The sequence below is a fragment of the Tupaia chinensis genome, unplaced genomic scaffold (genome assembly GCF_000334495.1).
Source record: "Tupaia chinensis unplaced genomic scaffold, TupChi_1.0 Scaffold146650_1, whole genome shotgun sequence".
NCBI classification, from domain to species: Eukaryota; Metazoa; Chordata; class Mammalia; order Scandentia; family Tupaiidae; genus Tupaia; species Tupaia belangeri.
The window spans coordinates 1,302,219-1,321,444 of record NW_006206507.1 but is presented as its reverse complement, the minus strand read 5'-3'; the positions used below and the strand labels follow the sequence as shown (position 1 = coordinate 1,321,444).

The window sequence follows — 19,226 nt, the reverse complement described above, 5'->3', positions numbered from 1 at the left end:
CTAATTTTCCCTGAGTATGTATAAAATGACAACTCAGTTTGAAAATTTGGTAAAATACTTACTTTTCCTTCTTTCTTTCTTCTTCTCTCTTTTTTTTTTTTTTTTTTAGAGGTTTTTGACATAGGGCGCATGTGCTCTCCAGAAAGACAGACAGAAAGCCAGAAGTCATCCTCCAGGGGGGATGGCCACACCACAGTCCCTTTTTCTCCATTCTCTCGGAATCTTGGGCACGTACACATACACACCTGGTGTGAGTTTAAGCCACCAGGTCTGGGACTGGAACCATGGTAGATTACATGGGAGTCCAGCAACATAGCCATTAAGCCAACTGCTGTTCCCACTTGCTTTTCCTATTAATCTTTTAGACTTCTGTATCCCTAACCAAAGTTTCTTGTACTTGTGAGATACTTATATTTTTGCATTCAGTTTAATAATCATTTATTTGACTTAGTTAGAATTTTATAGCCATCCATCCTTTATGAAGAGGATCAGAATCAATACTTTCACTCATTAAGCAAACATTTATTTCTAGGATCTACATTAGTTCTGGGGTTACAAAGACTAGTAAGCAGAAACAGCTACTGTTCTGACTTGTATTGAGCTTTCAGAATAGTGAGGAAGGCATATGTCACTAAAAAATATAAGGGAATTCAAAAGGGTTCTATGAAAGTTTTCATTGAACTATGGAGAATAATTATGAGTTAATAGCAGAGGGATTGTGTAGTGTGTGTGTCTAGAGAACATGAAGTAAGGGGAAGGGAAGTGAGATGAAGCTGGAGATGTAATTAGAGACTATATTACATAGACCACACAGGCCATATTTGATCTTTATATCTTAAGAGCAATTGGAAGCACTTAAACAAAGGTACAGTAATTAGATTTACTTTTCAAAAAAATTCTCTGCCTATAGTGTAGAAAATGAATTGTTGTGGGTAGGACATCAATGGATCTGAGACCAATTAGTACATTATTGCAGTAGCTAGAGGAGCCATAAAGGAAGCTTAGGTTAAGAGTTAATGAGTGGAGGGACCAGCAGTTAGCGTAATGGCTATGTCGCTGGACTCCCACGTAGTCGACTGTGGTTTGAGTCCCGGACCAGTGGCTTAAAACTCACGCCAGGCACGTGTGCGTGCGTGCCCAAGATCCCGAGAGGAGAATGGAGGAGAAGGGATTGTGGCGTGGCCATCCCCCCTGGGGAGTGATTTCTCGCTTTCTGTCTCTCTGTCTCTCTCTGTCTGTCTGGCGAGCGCACACACCCTATAGCAGAAACCTCTCCAAAAAAAAAAAAAAAGAGTTAATGAGTGGATATAATAGTATCTCTGCCATCCTAAAAGAAAGTCACAAAATGGCAATACAAAACAAAGTCAAGCCATTCTAAACTTAGACTCCAATGAAGTAAATTTTGGACTAATTGCTCTAAATGACATCGCAAATTTTACATAGGAGTCTTGGGAATGAAAAGAAAACAAGCAGAAAGTCTTATGAAAGAGGCCATTGGGACCAGCAGTTGGCATAATGATTATGTCGCTGGATTCCCATGTGGTCGACCACGGTTCAGGTCCTGGACCCGGTGGCTTAAAAACTCACGCTGGCCATGGTGGTTGGCCTATATCCTATGTGGGAGGGGGAAAGGTGAGAATTAGGAAGATAAAAGAGTCAAACCTAAGAAGAAGTTTAAAAATTAAAAAAAAAAAAAATACAGAGAAATACAGAGAATCCTTTCTCCCGAGAGGAGAAGGGATTGCCGCATGGCATCCTCCCTGGGGTGTGGGGGTGATTTCTTGCTTTCTGTCTCTCTGTCTCTCTGTGTCTTTCTGCTATAGACTCTATAGCAAAAACCTCTCCCCCCCACCAAAAAAAAAGAAAGGGACCATTGTAGAATTGGTAAGACTTAACTAGTCAGGGATGACTAGAAACATTTCATTCACAGACCCCTTGATAGAAATCTATAGATTTTGAGCTCCCCAGACATCATTACCATGTTTCTTAACTTGCAACAGAGGAACTTAGAGGCTCAATAAAGCAATTAAGCCTATGCCTAATTGTAAATCATAAGTAGATTATAAATACCTTTGTCCTTTTCCAAGTAAATTGTAAATATTGAAGATAATCATAGCTTTGATTTCAACAAATTAGAACTAAATCTGAATTAAACTATTCACAAAACAAATGGTATACTGTGTGTTATCTTAACACAATTTTTTGAGTACCAATCTTTATTTTAGCTTTTTTACTGTTTTTCCTTTAGTTACAACACTAAAGCCTGAACTTGGAAAGATTATATACAATGATTTCAAACAGGTGGGTATTTTTTAATTAAAGCACTTGATTAGAAGTGCAAGTAATTGGTTTTACTACTTTTTTTTTTTATAATATTTGCCTATTTTGGTGGTGTTAAAGGAAGAAAAGCAACAAGATTTTGTTTTATACTAAGTGAAACTGGGATCAGTTTTACTGTCATGGTAAAACATGTAAGAATTCACTTTCTTGTTCTTCCAAAGATTAAATCTAGATTATTCCTATGACATCCTGTCTTCCTTATCTCTTTAATCTGTTTCTTCTCATTGCAAGTCCATATTTTACTACTATATTTGATTATTAGTATTCCTTTATTAAATATTTTTTATTCTTAGTACATTATTGTACTGTAACGGTATCTTGCCTTTTCAAAAATGTATTGATGGGGCCAACAGGTGGCATGGTGGTTAAGGGTGCTAGACTCCCACATGGCCAACCATGGTTTGTGTCCTAGATCTGGTGGCTTGCTTTCTCACTTTCCCTCTTTCTCTTTCTTGCTCTGTCCCTCTCAGGTCTGAGTGAATGAATGGATGAATGAATCAATCAATCTATCAATGTCATTAAAAAATGTATTGGTAGTCATAAATTAAGAGCTGTTTATATTTTGAAATATTGTGAAAATTTTTTAATGTAACTAAACTTGTAGTTTTCATATATTTTTGTTTTTAATCAGTCCATTTAACTTTGTATTAGATATCAGTAGCTGATCTTCCAGGTTTAATAGAAGGAGCACATATGAACAAAGGAATGGGCCACAAATTCCTTAAGCATGTCGAAAGAACTAGACAACTCCTTTTTGTTGTAAGTTATATGCATGCTAATGTAATGTTGCAATGAATGTGACAATCAATTAATTTAATTTTTCTAAAAAATTTTTATAAGTAAGATTTAAAGATAAAGTGGTAGCATATATTGTACTGCCCTCTGTTCACATGTTGGCCAAATACAGTAAATATAATGTGGGGATGGAAATAGCACTGTTTACTATAAGAGATGTAAGTTTGGCCATACTTGTCAAGTTTTAATTCCTTAAGATTTCTGATGTAGGGAGCAGGAGGTGACTTTATGGTAAGGTGTTGGACTCCTACGTGGCTGACTGTGGTTTGAATCCTGGGCCTGGTGGCTTGAAAATCACACTGATTGTGGGTGTGTGCATGCCCAAAATCCTAGGAGGAGAATGGCGGAGAAGAGACTGTGACATGGCCATCCCCCCGGGAGGGGATGATTTCTCACTTTCCTTCTCACTGTCTTTTTCTTGTCTGGTGAGCACACGCAACCTGTGGGAAAAACCTTAAAAAAATAAAAGAAAAGAAAATCTATAACAGTATTTTCTATTAAAATTTTTAAATTAAATGTACTTTTATTATTATTACTACTAATAATAATTTGCTATACAGTACATGTGCTCCAATTCAAATTTAACATTATAGAAAAAGAAATTATTTCTGATATACTATTATGTAGTATTTCTTTCATACTTTATTGATGGTGCTAAACTTATATATGAGATTGTCTGTATTATTAAAAATTATCTGTACTAGTTTCTGATTTTTTTAATGACTATCATTTGAACAGAACAATTATAGTTACCTTGGCACCTCAATTTTTGTTACGTATTTTGAATTACTAAATTATCTATAGAGTATAGATTGAGAAATTGCTTTTAGCATGAGAGAATAAAACATTTCCAAACAGAAATATCTAACCTTTTTATATTAAAGACTTTCTCTTTCCTCCTCCTTTTTTTTTTTTTTTTAGGTTGATATTTCTGGATTTCAGCTTTCTTCAAAAACTCATTATAGAACTGCTTTTGAAACCATAATACTGCTTACAAAAGTAGGTCTTCTGTTTTACTGTGTTCTGTATTTGGACTAATATACATGTGGGACTATATAAAATAACATACTAATTACAGTAAATACATCCTCCACCTTACTTTTAAAAAGAAATGATCAGTTTTACTGTCATGGTAAAACATGTAAGAATTCACTTTCTTGTTCTTCCAAAGATTAAATCTAGATTATTCCTATGACATCCTGTCTTCCTTATCTCTTTAATCTGTTTCTTCTCATTGCAAGTCCATATTTTACTACTATATTTGATTATTAGTATTCCTTTATTAAATATTTTTTATTCTTAGTACATTATTGTACTGTAACGGTATCTTGCCTTTTCAAAAATGTATTGATGGGGCCAACAGGTGGCATGGTGGTTAAGGGTGCTAGACTCCCACATGGCCAACCATGGTTTGTGTCCTAGATCTGGTGGCTTGCTTTCTCACTTTCCCTCTTTCTCTTTCTTGCTCTGTCCCTCTCAGGTCTGAGTGAATGAATGGATGAATGAATCAATCAATCTATCAATGTCATTAAAAAATGTATTGGTAGTCATAAATTAAGAGCTGTTTATATTTTGAAATATTGTGAAAATTTTTTAATGTAACTAAACTTGTAGTTTTCATATATTTTTGTTTTTAATCAGTCCATTTAACTTTGTATTAGATATCAGTAGCTGATCTTCCAGGTTTAATAGAAGGAGCACATATGAACAAAGGAATGGGCCACAAATTCCTTAAGCATGTCGAAAGAACTAGACAACTCCTTTTTGTTGTAAGTTATATGCATGCTAATGTAATGTTGCAATGAATGTGACAATCAATTAATTTAATTTTTCTAAAAAATTTTTATAAGTAAGATTTAAAGATAAAGTGGTAGCATATATTGTACTGCCCTCTGTTCACATGTTGGCCAAATACAGTAAATATAATGTGGGGATGGAAATAGCACTGTTTACTATAAGAGATGTAAGTTTGGCCATACTTGTCAAGTTTTAATTCCTTAAGATTTCTGATGTAGGGAGCAGGAGGTGACTTTATGGTAAGGTGTTGGACTCCTACGTGGCTGACTGTGGTTTGAATCCTGGGCCTGGTGGCTTGAAAATCACACTGATTGTGGGTGTGTGCATGCCCAAAATCCTAGGAGGAGAATGGCGGAGAAGAGACTGTGACATGGCCATCCCCCCGGGAGGGGATGATTTCTCACTTTCCTTCTCACTGTCTTTTTCTTGTCTGGTGAGCACACGCAACCTGTGGGAAAAACCTTAAAAAAATAAAAGAAAAGAAAATCTATAACAGTATTTTCTATTAAAATTTTTAAATTAAATGTACTTTTATTATTATTACTACTAATAATAATTTGCTATACAGTACATGTGCTCAGTGGAGAGAGAGGGAAAGTGAGAAAGCAAGCTGCTAGGTCTGGGGCTTAAACCACAGTTGACTATGTGGGAGTCCAGTGCCTTAGCTACCATGCCACCTGCCAGCCCTCCAATTCAAATTTAACATTATAGAAAAAGAAATTATTTCTGATATACTATTATGTAGTATTTCTTTCATACTTTATTGATGGTGCTAAACTTATATATGAGATTGTCTGTATTATTAAAAATTATCTGTACTAGTTTCTGATTTTTTTAATGACTATCATTTGAACAGAACAATTATAGTTACCTTGGCACCTCAATTTTTGTTACGTATTTTGAATTACTAAATTATCTATAGAGTATAGATTGAGAAATTGCTTTTAGCATGAGAGAATAAAACATTTCCAAACAGAAATATCTAACCTTTTTATATTAAAGACTTTCTCTTTCCTCCTCCTTCCTCCTCCTTTTTTTTTTTTTTGTAGGTTGATATTTCTGGATTTCAGCTTTCTTCAAAAACTCATTATAGAACTGCTTTTGAAACCATAATACTGCTTACAAAAGTAGGTCTTCTGTTTTACTGTGTTCTGTATTTGGACTAATATACATGTGGGACTATATAAAATAACATACTAATTACAGTAAATACATCCTCCACCTTACTTTTAAAAAAAAATAATTATTTATTTTAATTTCATTTATTTATTATAATTTGACCAGAGAGAGATACACAGAGAGAGAGAAAGTGAGAAAGCAAGCCACCAGGTCTGAGACTCAAACTGCAGTTGGCCATGTGGGAGTGTCTAACACCTTAACCACCACACCACCTTCTAGTCCCTCCACCTTACTTTTTAAACCTTTGATATTAAAGAATTTTTATTTTCTCTCTCTTTTTTTTTTTTAAGAGGTTTTTGCTATAGGGTGAGTACGCTTACCAGAAAGACAGAGAGAGACAGAGAGACAGAAAGTGAGAAATCACCCCCCAGGGGGGATGGTCACACCACAATGCCTTCTCCTCCATTCTCCTCTCGGGATCTTGAGCACACACCCAAAAACCCACCCCCGGCCTGAGTTTAAGCCACCAGATCCGGGACTTGAACCACCGTCAACTACGTGGGAGTCCAGCAACATAGCCATTATGCTAACTGCTGGTCCCATCTTACTTAAACTTTGACACATTTTTTTTCTCAACTCATTTTTCATCCTTAGCTTCATGAATCATAGTCTCCTTGTTTCCTTCCTACTTAAGATGTTTCTCAGGACCAGCAGGTGCATAATGGTTATGTCTCTGGACTTTCACATGGTCACTTGCACTTGGAGTCTGTGAACCGGCAGTTTAAAACCCATGCCAGGCACGTGTGCGTACACACTCAATATTCCGAGAGGAGATTGGAGGAGAGGGGATTGCGGCATGGCCATGTGGGGGTGTGGGTAGTGATTTCTTGCTTTCTGTCTTTCTTTCTTTGCCTCTCTGGCAAGCACATGCACCCTATAGCAAAAATCTCTTTCTAAAAAAAAGTTTCTCAATTTCCTCTTAGGCTTTCAACTCATCCTTTAAATACTTTCATTCATAGTTCTTTTCTAACCCTTTGTACAATCTTTTTTTTGAGAGGTTTTTGCTATAGGGCGCATGCACTCACCAGAAAGACAGAGAGAGAGAAAGCGAGAAATCACCCCCAGGGGGGATGGCCACGCTGCAATCCCTTTTCCTCCATTCTCCTCTTGGGATCTTGGGCATGCATGCACCCACGCCTGGCGGGAGTGTAAGCCACTAGGTCCTGGACTCGAACCACAGTCAGCTACATGGGAGTTCAGCGACATAGCCATTATGCCAATTGCTGGTCCCAAGCTTTGTGTAATCTTAATCCATTTCTGTTGCTTTAGTTATAGTTAGTATACTCCGCTAGATCCATATCTGATACCCACCTTGATTGATTATGCTTTATGCCAGATACCTGTTTGTGTTCAACATCTTTGCTTGGATGTCCTATTAGTGACTCAGACTTCATATGTGTAAAGCTGAACTCTTGGGCCACTGGTGGCATGGTGGTTAAGGTGGCTGGATCCCACATGGTAACATTTTTTTTATGGAGAGGTTTTTTTTGATATAGGGCGCGTGCACTCACCAGACAGAGAGAGACATAGAGACAGAAAGCAAGAAATCACTCCCCGGGGGGATGGTCACGCCGCAATCCCTTCTCCTCCATTCTCCTTTTGGGATCTTGGGCACGCACGCACATGCGCCCAGTATGAGTTTTAAGCCACTGGGTCTGGGACGCGAACCGCGGTCGACTACGTGGGAGTCCAGTGACATAGCCATTATGCTAACTGCTGGTTCCCTACATGGTAACATTTTGAGGAGGATAGCTCCATGGCCTTGTGTTTAAGGAAGTCAGATCCCACATAGCCAATCCAATAGACCTGGTGGCTTGAGAAACACATTGGGCATGTGTGTGTGCACACCCCAAATCCCAAAAGGAGTGCAAAATGGAGCACAAGGGATTGTAGTGTGACCACATTCCATATCTCTTCTTACTGTCTCTTCTGTCTCTGTCTGGCAAGAACTTATATCCATGGGCAGAGTTTAAAAAAACAGTTTTTTTAAGAACTGCCCAGCTGTTTTCCAAATTGACTGCACCACTGTATCATTTATAATCCCACCAGCAACATATGAGGGTCCCACTTTTTCACATCAATGCCAACACTTGTTTTTGCCTGTTATTATTCTTTTTCTATCCTAGTAGAAATGCCATGGTACTTCATTATGGTTTTTATTTGCATTTCTCTTATGAGTACTGATGGTGAGCATCTTTTTGTGTCTGTAGTAGCAATTTACATGTCTTTTGGGAAATGTCTATTAGATTCTATCCCCATTTTAAAATTGTACTTGTCTTTATTAAAGGTTGAGTTGTGAGAGTTTTTTATATTTTTGAATATAGGTCCCTTATCAGATACACGATTTTAAAATATTTTCATTCTTTCTGTGAGTTGTACTTATAGTTTTTGTTTTTTTTTTATGGTATCTTTGGAGCACAAAACTTTCTGCTTTTTTGTTTACTGCCCCAGTTTTATTACGGTATAATTGACAAAAGGTATATATATTTGCAATGTATAAGTGATGCTTTGGTATATGTATACATTGTGAAATAATTAAATAAATCTAATTAATATATCCATTATCTCACATACTTACTCTTTCGTCATGACAGCTTTTAAGGTCTATATTCTTTAAACAGTTTTCAATATATAATTCATTTTTATTTACTGTAATCATCATGCTGTACAATAGATCTCCAGAACTTAATCTGGGTGAAACTTTGTTCTCTTTGACCAATACCTCTCCATCTCCCCTCAAACCCCTCACAATTACCATTCTTCTTTCTGCTTCTATGAGTTCAACTTTGTTAGATTCCACGTTAAGTGAGAGGATGCAATATTAGTTTTTGTATGCCTGGCTTATTTCACTTAGCATGATATACTCCAGATTCATCCATATTGTTAAAGGAAAAGGATTTCCTTCTTTTTTAAGGCCGAACAGTATTCTGTTATATGTGTTTTTATATCATATTTTCTTTATCCTTTTACCCAGTGATAGACACTTAGATTGATTTCATTTTCTTGGATATTGTGAGTAATGCTACGGTTAACATGGGAGTGCAGATATCTCTTCAACACACTGATTTTATTTCCTTTGAATATATACCCAGAAGTGGGATTATTGGATACTATGGTAGTTCTGTTTTTTACTTTTTCATACGAGTTACACTAATTTTCATTCCCATCAGTGATGTTCAAGGGTCCCTTTTTTTTTTTCATATTCTTTCCAATACTTATTATCTTTTGTCTTTTGATAATCTAACCATCCTAACAGGTATAAGGTAATACGTCATTGTAGTTTTCATGTTAATTTCTCTGATGATTAGTAATGTTGAACCCTTTTAAAATACATGTATGTATGTATGTATAGATAGGCATACATACACATGCCTGTTGTTTATTTGTATGACTTGTTTTGAGAAATGTCTATTCAGGTTCTTTGCCCATTTTTAGATAGGGTTCATATTATCCAAAGTGATCCACAGATTCAACACAATCCCTATCAGAATTTTTCACAGAAATAGAAAAAATGGTCCTAAAAATTGTATTGAGCTATAAAAGACCCTGAATAGCCATAGCACTCTTGAGCAAAAAGGACAAAGCTGGAGCTTTATGGTACTGAGTTCAAGACCTACTACACTGCTGTAGTAATTAAAACAGAATATAGTACTTTGGTCTGTGCAATATTTTTTTTAATGACTCCAAAAGCACAGACAACAAAATCAGAAATATACACATGAGATTATGTCAAAACTAAAAGGCTGCACCACCACCACCACAACAAAAATAATCAGCAGTGAAAAGACAGCCTACAGAATGGAAGAAAATGTTTATAAAGTATAAGATCTGATAAGGAGTTAACATCTAAAATATATAAGGAACTCAACACAATAGCAAGAAAATAACCCCAGATTTTTAATTTAATGTTCCATTTGTATTATTTTTTTCTTTTCCCTGTCTCTCTGTCTCTCTCTGGTGAACACATGTTTGTGCTTTTCATATCATTGCTAAGAAATCATTGACTAATCTAAGGTCATGAAGATTTACTCTTAAGTACATTCACTTTTTCCAAAAATATTACAGGTATAACCTTAACTTGTCATTACTGATTTTTGAATTTTATTTGTATATAGTCCATATTCCTATATGTGGTTCTAGATACAAAAATCACAACTGTCCCTAGGAGGTCATGTGCTAAAATACCGTAATACATGATCTAAACAAAAACCTTTTGAATTTCTTTTTTAGTTTTGTGGTTGTAGGAATTTATTGCATTTTAGTGATGGATTCTTAGATTATCCAGGTCATTACAGTTTAGAAAAATATTAACAAACATTAATTTATATGTATGCTTCTATGAAGTTAATTTGTTTTTTTCTCTTTTAATTTTAAGGAGTTGGAGTTGTACAAAGAGGAACTTCAGACAAAACCTGCACTCTTGGCAGTTAACAAAATGGACTTGCCAGATGCCCAGGATAAATTTCATCAACTGTTGAAGCAACTCCAGAATCCTAAAGGTAATAAACTCATTAATTTATTTAATTCCAACTTAATAAATACTTAAAATGTTCAGAGAATGCTAAGTGTTATAATTAATGAAAAAGAAAACTGAATGTTTCTATTTTTAAAAACTATGTATAGCTTAAGAAAGAACTCATGTCACATGAAACATTTAAATAACACCAAAACCTAGTAATTATCAAGTTCTAGAATGCATGTTACAAACAATAAGTTAGAAGAGGAAAAAAATAAAAAGGAAGATTACTTTGAATTCAGGTCAGGTTTCATGAACAAGTAAAACTTATTCTGAGCCCTGAAAGGGTACATAGGATTTTTATAAGAGCAAGAAAAAGTTAGCATTGACCTGGGAAGTCTTTCACTTCACCCTACTTCATATGCTCTAGAACTTTATTCCCATAGTACACCAAAAACTTTAAAAACAGAGGTAATAGGCCTGGTTCTGTGACGTGGTGGTTAAGGTGGCTGGATTCCACAGGACTGATCTTATAGCTCAAATCCAGACCCTGGCAGCTTGATGAATACATTGGGCACTTATGCATGTGTACCTAAAATTGCAGCAGGGTGGAGAAATAGAGGAGAAAGGATTGTGGCTTGACCATGCCTTATTGGAGGATGCTTGGTCCCTCTCCTTCTCTGTTTCTCTCTTTGGTACACACACATGCCCTCTGGCAAATTAAGAACAACAGCAACAAAATAGAGCTAATAGTTCTAAAGAGGTATGTTTCTTGGCAACACAAACTCTGTATGTCTTTGATGAGTACGTCTATTTTTTTTTTAAGAATTATTTTTATCCATTTATTTTATTTCAATTTGACCAGATGGACAGAGAGATAGAGAGAGCGAGAGAGAGAGAGATTGAGAAAGTGAAAAAGCAAGTTGCCAGGTCTGGGATTCGAACTGTGGTTGGCCTTGTGGGAGTCCAGTGCCCCTAACCCCACGCCACCTACCACCCCTGAAGAGTACTTCTAAAAAGAACTTGCATTCTCCTGTGTATGTGTGACACAGAAAAATAGATGCTGTTACATCAAAAGATATTTTTGGGGACCAGCAGTTAGCATAATGGCTCTGTCGCTGAACTCCTATGTAGTCAACTGCGGTTCGCGTCCCAGACCCGGTGGCTTAAAACTCACGCTGGGCGCGTGTGCATGCGTGCCCAAGATCCCGAGAGGAGAATGGAGGAGAAGGGATTGCGGCGTGGCCACCCCACTGGGGGGGGATTTTTCGCTTTCTGTCTCTCTGTCTCTCTCTGTCTGTCTGTCTGGCGAGTGCACGCGCCCTATAGCAAAAACCTTTAAAAAAAAAAGAAAAAAACAGATTTTTTTGTCCAAAATTTCCTTAACAGGCCATTTTGTATTAAGGAACTTAAAGGGACTCTCCACAGTTTTGCATCTTGACTTTTGCAGAACTCCCTTTATGCTACAGTGATGAGACTTTCATTTTTCTGAGGCTAGCACAGGACCTTGTCTACAAACAAGGAAAAATAAAGTGCCTGGTTAAGTGGCAAACATGTTTTTAAATAGTGCTAATTTCTGTATGTTTTTATCCTTGAGATAACACTTGGGGAAAATAGATTATAGTGTGCTAGGACTAACAGCGCCAGAAGGTTTTTGCCCTTTCTCTCCTGTCAAAACTCTTTCTGTATAATTTGATGGAGCTATACTTGAGTTAATAAGTTATTCTTGGGATATAAATATTCCCTAATATTATTAAATAATCTTTGTTCCTTAGTGGTTTTTGCTTTGTAAAGTCATTATTTCTGTTTGCTAGTTGATCTTGCAGAGAAAGGAATTTTTAGAAGAGATAGCAGTTGTGAAGTTAACTCAAGAGTTTGTAGGTATTCTGAACCAACATAAAATAAACTGTTAGCCTTTCAATGATGATTCATGAGTTAGGCTATCTGCACTTAATTGGGAGCCTATGTAGCTCAGAAATCAAGCTCTGTGTTGACTTGTGCAATCTTTCAGTCTTGCTTTTTTATAGTTCATAGCAGTGTTAAACCATCCAATCAGCATGCTGTCTCTCTTTCTCATTGCCATGGTGACAAGGAAGGGGAAAAAGTAATAAACTAGCACCTGTGGAGTGACAGGTTGACCTCACCTGAGATGATTTTCCCTCAAACTCTCCTCATTCTCTCTCCAGTTTTAGGATGGAACCTAGGAATAGTTACTGTAAGCCTATATACTTTAGAGAAGTTAAAGGTTTCCTATGTACTAAGACCTGTTAGAATGTCCCAAAATTATATATACAGATGTTATTACTTACACAGAAAATTATTTTCAAAGAATCTGTTCCCTTACCTTATTGAGCCCTTCCAAAAAAGCAAAATTTATTCCGTAAGTAAACTATTTTTTGTGATTCATCTTCTATTTGTACTTAATTTGGTTTAAAACATATTTATTCAAGAAATATTTACTAAGTACTTAACGTGTGCCAAGAATTTTCAGCAGTAAAAGTCAAAAGTTCTGTGTTCATATTAGAGAGAGAAGGGACAAAAGGAATTAAAAATACAAAAATGTCAGTTCCTTGTTTCACAAATCAAACCTCTAATATAGTTCTGAGTACTTTCAAAGACAAAATCAGCTTAGCTTTGTATTCTTTGTTTCAGATTTTCTTCATTTATTTGAACAAAACATGATTCCAGAGAGGACTATAGAGTTCCAACATATCATCCCCATCTCAGCAATGACTGGAGAAGGAATTGAAGAATTAAAGAACTGTGTAAGAGAATCACTGGATGAACATGCCAACCAGGAAAATGATGCATATCGTAAGAAACAATTGTTTAATTTAGAGATTTCCAATACAATATCTTACAGTAGACCACCATCGAAGCATGCTGCTATCAGTTCCAAAATGGATATAATTTAAATCTATTAAAAATGGTACTGATAGAATACTATTTGACCCTAAAAATAAATGAAGGAAAGCCTGCCATTTACGACAACATAGATGAACCTGGAGTCATTATGCTAGGTGAAGAAGTGATACAGTGAAAAACAAATATTGTATAATGTCCTATGTGACACCCAGAAACCTTGAACTCATATAAGCACAGAGTAGGATGGTGATTGGGAGCTGGGAGCAAGGGTGGTTTGGGAGATGTTAGTCAAAGAATACCAAATTCCAGGTAAGAAGAGAAATAAGTTTTGAGACCTGTTGGGTTGTCAGAAAAGTCATGATGCATTTTTACATAGAAAAACAGAAAAATATGACATGACTTTTCCAGTGACCCAATTTTATACAGGATGGTATCTAGTTAATAAAAACATATTTATTCTATTTTGAAAATTGTTAAGAAGGTGGATTTTAAGTGTTCTCACCACAAAAACTAGGTATGTGAGGTAATGCATGTGTTAAATAGCTTGATTGAACCATTCCATAATGTATACATATTTCAAAACATCATGTTGTATAAATATATATAATTTTTATGTGTTCATAAAAATGGTATAAAAATAATGTTGATATTAAAAACTTTTCTACACTTCTTTAGTATTATTGGCTTCTATATATGTACCATCATTTATGATCTGTTTTTAACTTATTGTCTTATAGTTAAATATATCAGCAGTAAATTGTCACAGCTAAAAATTACATTTTACAAATTTATGGCCATTCCATCTATGATAACATTTTTTGATGTTCTGTTCTTTAAAATGCCCCAATGAGGTCCTTTTTAAAAATCATATGAAAGGATTCCCTAGATTATTATTAGAATGAACAACTGTGTTTTGTTTGTTTATATTTGAATCTGTCATATACCTAGTTCCACTAAAAATATAATAATTGTTTTGTGGAAAACCTCAAAACCCTATATTTGAGTATGTTTGGTAATAATAAACATCACAGGACCAGCGGTTGGCATAATGGCTATGTTGCTGGACTCCCTTGTAATTGACAGCGGTTCGAGTCCCAGACCCGTGGCTTAAACTCATGCTGGGTGCATTTGTGTGCGTGCCCAAGATCCCAGGAGGAGAATGGAGGAGAAGTGATTGTGGCATGGCCATCCCCCTGGGGGTTAATTTCACACTCTCCATTTCTCTGTCTCTTTCTGGCAAGTGTATGTACCCTGTAGCAAAAACTTCTCAAAAATAAATAAATAAATAAATCATGACAGTATTTAACAGAAACTAGCAGATAATAGCTTATGATTTTAGTTGGAAAATTTTTCTTTCTTAAATGTAATATTTTAGTAAAGAGAGAAATAGTAATGAGAAAATACAAACTTGAACACTAGTAAATGTGAGAAATTACAATTTCTCAATTTCTTTTTAATTTTTTTTTAAAGAATTATTTAATTTTGTTTTTTCATTCATTTATTTTAATTTGACCAGAGAGAGAGGAAGCAAGAAAGCAAGCCACCAGATTCAGGACTCAAACTGTGGTTGGCCATGTGGGAGTGTCCAGCGTCTTAACCACCATGCCACCTGCTGGTCCCCTCTTCTTATTTTTATACAGTCAATTACTATATATCATTTAGCCTGTAAAGAGAATTTACCCAACTTGAAATATACCCCATACTAGTCCAGTTGAGAACATTATACACATTATTATTAACAGGTAATAAATTATTTCCTTTTTTATTTTTCTTCTGGAGAGGGTTTTGCTATAGGGCATGTGCACTCGCCTGAAGATAGAGACAGACAGAAAGACAGAAAGTGAGATGGCCATGCTGCAATCCCTTTTCCATTTTCCTCTTGGGATCTTGTGCATGCACACACATGTGCACCTGGCATGAGTTTAGGTCACCAGGTCTGGGACTTGAACCAAAATTGACTACGTGGGAGTCCAGTGACATAGCCATTATGCCAATTGCTATGCCCCACCAATCCTTACTTATTTTTTCTCCCTAATTTCCGTTCCGAATCTCTTCCCCTCTCCCACCTCCTTCCACACTGTCTCCAGTGTCCATAACTGTTCTCAGTGCTTTTATATCCTCCAATCTTTCAGGCTCTACCATAGAGTGGACAGCCTGTATATGTTAAGTAGAGACATACAGTGTCTCTCTTTTCTAGGCTGACTTGTTTCACTCAGCACTAAATCTTCCATATTCATTCACTTTCTACCAAATGCCAAGGTCTTGTTTTATATGACTGAACAGTATTCCATGTAGTATATGTGCCACACTTTTTCAGTCCGCTTACCTGTTCATGGATTTGGGTTGGTTTCATGTCTTAGCAATCGTGAATAATGCCACAATAAACATAGATGTGCAAGAACTTTTCTGACAGCATTCTTCTGTCCTTTGAGTAGATACCTAAGAGTGGAATTACTGGATCATATGTTAGTTCTATTTTTAGGTCTTTGAGGAACCCTCCCCCCTCATATTGTTCTCAGTGACTGGACCAATTTATATTCCCACAAACAGTGTAGGAGAGTTCCCCTTTTTACCACAGCCCCACCAGCACTTGCCATTTTTTGTTTCCTTAATCTTCGCCATTCTGACGGGTTAGGTGGTATCTCATTGTGGTTTTGATCTGCATCTCCCTTATGATGAGGAATGTTGAGCATTTTTTCATATGCTTTTTGGTTGTTCATATATCTTCCTTAGAGAGTTGTTTGTTCAGCTCATTTTCCCATATTTTAATTGGGTTGACCCCAGGTAAATCACTGGAATTCCTTGCGTATTCTGGTCCCTTATCTGGGATATACTTTACAAAAATAGTCTCCCATTCTGAGGGTTGTTGATTCATAGTAATTGCTGTCTTTTACTATGCAGAAACTTCTTAATCTGATGCAATCCCATTTATCTATTTTTGGAATTACTGCCTGTGCTTTGAGGGTCTTATTTAAGAAGTCTTTGCCTTCCCCAATTTCTCCCAGAGTTTCTTCAGTGTTTTCCACTAGTAGTTTTATAGTTTGAGGTCTTAGGTTTAAATCTTTGATACACTTTGAGTTGATTTTTGTAAATGGTGAGAGGTAGGGGTTCAGATTCATCTTTCTGCAGGTGGATACTCAGTTTTTCCAGCACCATTTGCTAAAGAGACTTTACTTTTCCCACTGGATTGACTGGTACTCTTTGTCAAAGATCAACTGGTATGTTTTGGGGTTTATTACTGGGGTCTCTATTCTGTTCCATTGGTCCACATATCTGTTTTTGGGCCAATGCCATGCTTTTTTTTTAAAAAAAAAAAAAAGTAAATTTTACTTAGATATTTCCTAGACTTGATTCCAGTTTAAAGTGGTCCTTAAGTAGGCTTTATGTCCTATACTTTGTTATTGTAGGAAGAGCTAACAGCAGGTTCATTTTAAAATAATTCTTAAATAATTTTCTTTAAAGAAAAAAAGAGAGAGCTTCTTCTTTTTACCTCTATGGAAAATTAATAGCTGAAAATAGTATCTAATTAGTACCATTTATAACAGGTATTTTCTAGCTAAGATTTAAGCCACTCTTAGCTTTGAAATTTTAACTGAATTTCAGTTGAACTTTAAGAAACATTAACCATAAACTTACAATAAATGTCCTACTGTCAATTTTATGTCAAATTGCTAATATTCCTCTTGCCTAGACAAAATTGCTGAAGGTCTTCCTTTACCATCAGAGCTCAAAGATGCCTAAGCTATAAGTATATGTGAAAACTGTTTATACCTGCAAAGTTACATAAGAGATTCCAGTTGAAGTTAACACATAAATATGAAGTGCTATATTAGAAAACAAAACAAAAACACAGTTCATTTGAGGGCAATGAAAACTGTTTCATTTTTGAAGATCTGACACTATAAAGAATGAAAAACATATACAAGATTATCATTCTAATTGTTCTGTTTTTCTCTTTTCATTCTAAGAATGTTGTCTTTTTTTTGGAGAGGTTTTTGCTATAGGGCGTGTGCGCTCACCAGACAGAGAGAGACAGAGAGATAGACAGCAAGAAATCACCCCACCCTCCCAGAGGGGATGGCCACACCACCATCCCTTCTCCTCCATTCTCCTCTCATGATCTTGGGCATGCGCCTGGCATGAGTTTAAGCCACTGAGTCCCGGACTCTTGTCCCGGTCGACTACATGGGAGTCCAGCAACACAGCCATTACGCTAACTACTGGTCCCAGAATGTTGTCTTTTCAAGAGTGAATGCTAGCTGGTAAAACTGATGCATAAGACATTTATCTATACTTGACCAGAGGTTGTAGGGCTACTTTGCCAGTTGGATATTTTAAATTCTCTTGTGTTAAATATAAACATTTTCCCAATACTATTACTAAGTCGCATCTCACTCATTTTCCTCCTTAAGAACTGCATAGGCTTGTTTTAAACATGTAATAAACTATAATTTGCTGAGAGTAGAGGTACTCTGGTTAATGATTAATATAGGTGTAACCAGTGGAAAAGTAAGCATTATTAAACGTGAATGTAATCCTTATCAACATAAATGGAACCTTTTTTTTTCTCAATAAAAAAGCTAGTCCACAAAAAGGTCTCATCTATAAAGATTTATTTCCAAATCACAGTGAAAAGAACTGCAATAATTTACCAATTTTGTTTTCTATGTGCCGTTAAGATACCACTAAAAATTGGTATCAGATACAAAAGAATACCTACATTTACAGAATGTAATATTGTAGTGAAATTGCTGAGGTTGATTGTTACAGATCATTAAGCTCTTTGAATATGGTTATATCTTAATTATTTGTACAGAACCTTGGTCCAATAACATAAAAATAGAGAACGGCATCTGAAAATTTATCTCATTCAGTGTTCAAAGATAAAAGAGTTAACAGTTTTTTCTCATTATTCTCTGCAGGTAAGTCCTTGTTCATGATGAAATCTGATAGCAATTAAATACTGGCATTTTTCTAAGCTACTGTATGAAGAGGATGCTGAAGGCATCACTAAAAATCATATAGCAACATATGGGCTCTGCCATTCACCACTTCTGGCACACTTCCAAAATATACCCAACAATCCAATTTTATTTCTGTCCAGCAGGCTGGTTGCCAAGGATCAGATATAAGCACAGGTGCATATAAGCAGCAAGATTATTGTCAACAGACTGAAAATCGAAAATGGCAGACATAGTGAGGCTGCTGGTGTCCCAGCCACATCACCCTTCTGGGCCCAGAGCCCCATGCTGGTTTTTTGTTTTCTTTTTTTTAAAGAGGTTTTTTTTTTAAGAGGTTTTTGCTATAGGGCACGTGCGCTCGCCAGACAGATAGAGATAGAAAACGAGAAATCACCCCCCAGGGGGGATGGCCATGCCACAAATCCTTCTCCTCCATTCTCCTTTTGGGATCTTGGGCACACATGCACACGTGCCCAGCATGAGTTTAAGCCACTGGGTCCGGGACTCGAGCTGCGGTCGACTAGGTGGGAGTCCAGCGACATAGCCATTACACCAATTGCTGGTCCCAACCCCATGCTATTTTGATTATCACAACTTTGTAATAAATTTTGGGGTCAGGAAGTGAGATGCTGCCCTCTCCACTCTTATGTAGGATTGCTTTGGGAATATGGGGTCTTCTATGATTCCACACAAATTCTATGATTATGTTTTCTACATCTGTGAAGAATGTCTCTTGTAATTTTATAGGTTTTACATAAGTATGTAGGTTAATTTGGGTAGAATTGCCATTTTGATTATATTAATTCTCTTGATCCAGGAACATGGGATGTCTC

At 36.2% G+C, this 19,226-nt stretch overlaps 1 protein-coding gene across 1 annotated transcript in view; it reads left to right on the top strand.

Moving 5' to 3' along the window:
• The window catches only part of GTPBP10 (GTP binding protein 10), a 28,906-nt gene extending 14,841 nt beyond the window's left edge, over nucleotides 1-14,065 (top strand). The window contains exons 6-10 of the mRNA XM_006168996.3: nucleotides 2,249-2,301; nucleotides 2,992-3,099; nucleotides 4,057-4,134; nucleotides 10,487-10,610; nucleotides 13,220-14,065. Of these exons, the coding sequence (XP_006169058.1) occupies nucleotides 2,249-2,301; nucleotides 2,992-3,099; nucleotides 4,057-4,134; nucleotides 10,487-10,610; nucleotides 13,220-13,482 (626 nt within the window). The 3' untranslated portion in view covers nucleotides 13,483-14,065. The remainder of the gene's footprint in view (nucleotides 1-2,248; nucleotides 2,302-2,991; nucleotides 3,100-4,056; nucleotides 4,135-10,486; nucleotides 10,611-13,219) is intronic.
• Nucleotides 14,066-19,226: the final 5,161 nt, after the last annotated feature.